The sequence below is a fragment of the Octopus bimaculoides genome, chromosome 2 (genome assembly GCF_001194135.2).
Source record: "Octopus bimaculoides isolate UCB-OBI-ISO-001 chromosome 2, ASM119413v2, whole genome shotgun sequence".
Classification (NCBI taxonomy): Eukaryota; Metazoa; Mollusca; class Cephalopoda; order Octopoda; family Octopodidae; genus Octopus; species Octopus bimaculoides.
Genome location: NC_068982.1, coordinates 191,832,720 through 191,834,420, shown reverse-complemented (window position 1 = coordinate 191,834,420; position 1,701 = coordinate 191,832,720). Strand labels below are relative to the sequence as shown.

The following is a 1,701-nucleotide window of genomic DNA, read 5'->3' as shown; positions in this document are numbered from 1 at the left end:
CACTGTTCCTTCTGCTAAATAGTTATAAAAATATACTCATATTTAAAGTTCGATTTTTCCTGTTTGCCTCACCATACCAACACCAAGCCACCCACTTAAACAAAACATATTTCGCATTCGAGTTTTTTTTTATATATGTTTTTTCATTTTGTAAATTTATGTTCTTTCCTGAAATGTTTTCATTGACAGTAATTGATTTGTTCTGTCTTCTTTCTTTTGAAGGTAAACAACGCTACACCTGTACAAAGTGCCAGAAATCTTACCTGTATCCCAACACATTAAAGGCCCACATGCGCTTCCGTTGCCCTCAAAGTCGAGCTCAGATTCTCAGCAGTCTTGGCAAAATCCCATCGCTTCCATTTTCTGTCTTTCAATCGTCCCCGAACAGAGTCAGTGCTACAACCTCGTCCGAAAACGCCTCCGAAGATGAACTCTTGAAGACATCAACACGAACTGCTTTCCGTCGTGTAAATAGCCCAACCTCAACAAGTGGAGAAGATATTCGACACGATGAAACCCGATTTAATGATAAAAAAAGTTCTCCATTTTCAGCAACAGGTTTCCTACCGCGTGGAATTGGTTCTGCCACAGCTTGCACCTCATCGTCTCCATCTCAATCAAATCTGGCTTCTGAAATTGCTCTCAATTTGTCCACAAAAGCTTCTTTCCCTGAAAGAAATTTATCAAATTCTTCCACAAGTGACAGACTACCCCAGTCGACAACCCAACCCATACAGATATTCAATCATATACATCCACCCGCTATACCCTTTGCTTTTGAGCATTCGGCTTTCCAGTGTTATTGCCCTTTTTATACAAAATTCCACGACCCTACACGATATTGTTGTGCAAATCTACCTTCAAACAATGCTGGTACGACACCCAGGAACTCTCATGAAAATTTATATTTCCAACATCCCTGTCCAGTACCGTTTCCGCTGGTTCAAGTACGCAATCTTCCAGGTTCGACCGTTGTCTCGGGTGCGTCACATAACAATGTCGATGAAAATCTCCGCATGAGAGAACTACCCCTTAAGTTTCCATTGCCGTCCGAAAAGGCTGGAGAACCGCTCGACCTCTTGCCTCGCTCACTCTATACAAGCAAATCACGTAAAGGTCATCTATGTATTTATTGTGGCAAACTCTACTCTAGAAAGTACGGCCTCAAGATACACCTGCGCACACACACCGGTTATAAACCGTTAAAGTGTAAAGTGTGTCTGCGTCCGTTCGGTGATCCTAGCAACTTAAATAAACACATTCGGTTACACGCCGAGGGAGACACACCGTATCGCTGTGAGTTCTGTGGGAAAGTGTTGGTAAGACGGCGAGATTTGGAAAGACACATCAAGTCTCGTCATCCGAACGAGGTCGAAAGATCAGACAGCCAAGATGCGGATGAGGCAACGGACTCTCTCTCGGAACTGAAAGTAGAGCCAGATGGCAGCTCAACAGAAGAGGAGACAACTCCGTAAGACAAACAAAACAACAGAAATAAACAATAAACCCAAAACATTACACAATTATTTATTTATTTATGAACAGTAAGACTGATAGGTGTACATAATTGTATATATACTGGCACATGTTGCTATACATATATATATACATCACATATATGTGTGTATATGTATACACACACACACACACACATATATATATATATATATATATACATACATACATACACACACATATCTA

At 40.9% G+C, this 1,701-nt stretch overlaps 1 protein-coding gene across 1 annotated transcript in view; it reads left to right on the top strand.

The window, feature by feature from the left end:
• The window catches only part of LOC106881461 (early growth response protein 1-B), a 13,959-nt gene extending 12,297 nt beyond the window's left edge, over positions 1–1,662 (top strand). Inside the window, exon 3 of the mRNA XM_014931854.2 lies at positions 223–1,662. Within this exon, the coding sequence (XP_014787340.1) occupies positions 223–1,475 (1,253 nt within the window). The 3' untranslated portion in view covers positions 1,476–1,662. The remainder of the gene's footprint in view (positions 1–222) is intronic.
• Positions 1,663–1,701: the final 39 nt, after the last annotated feature.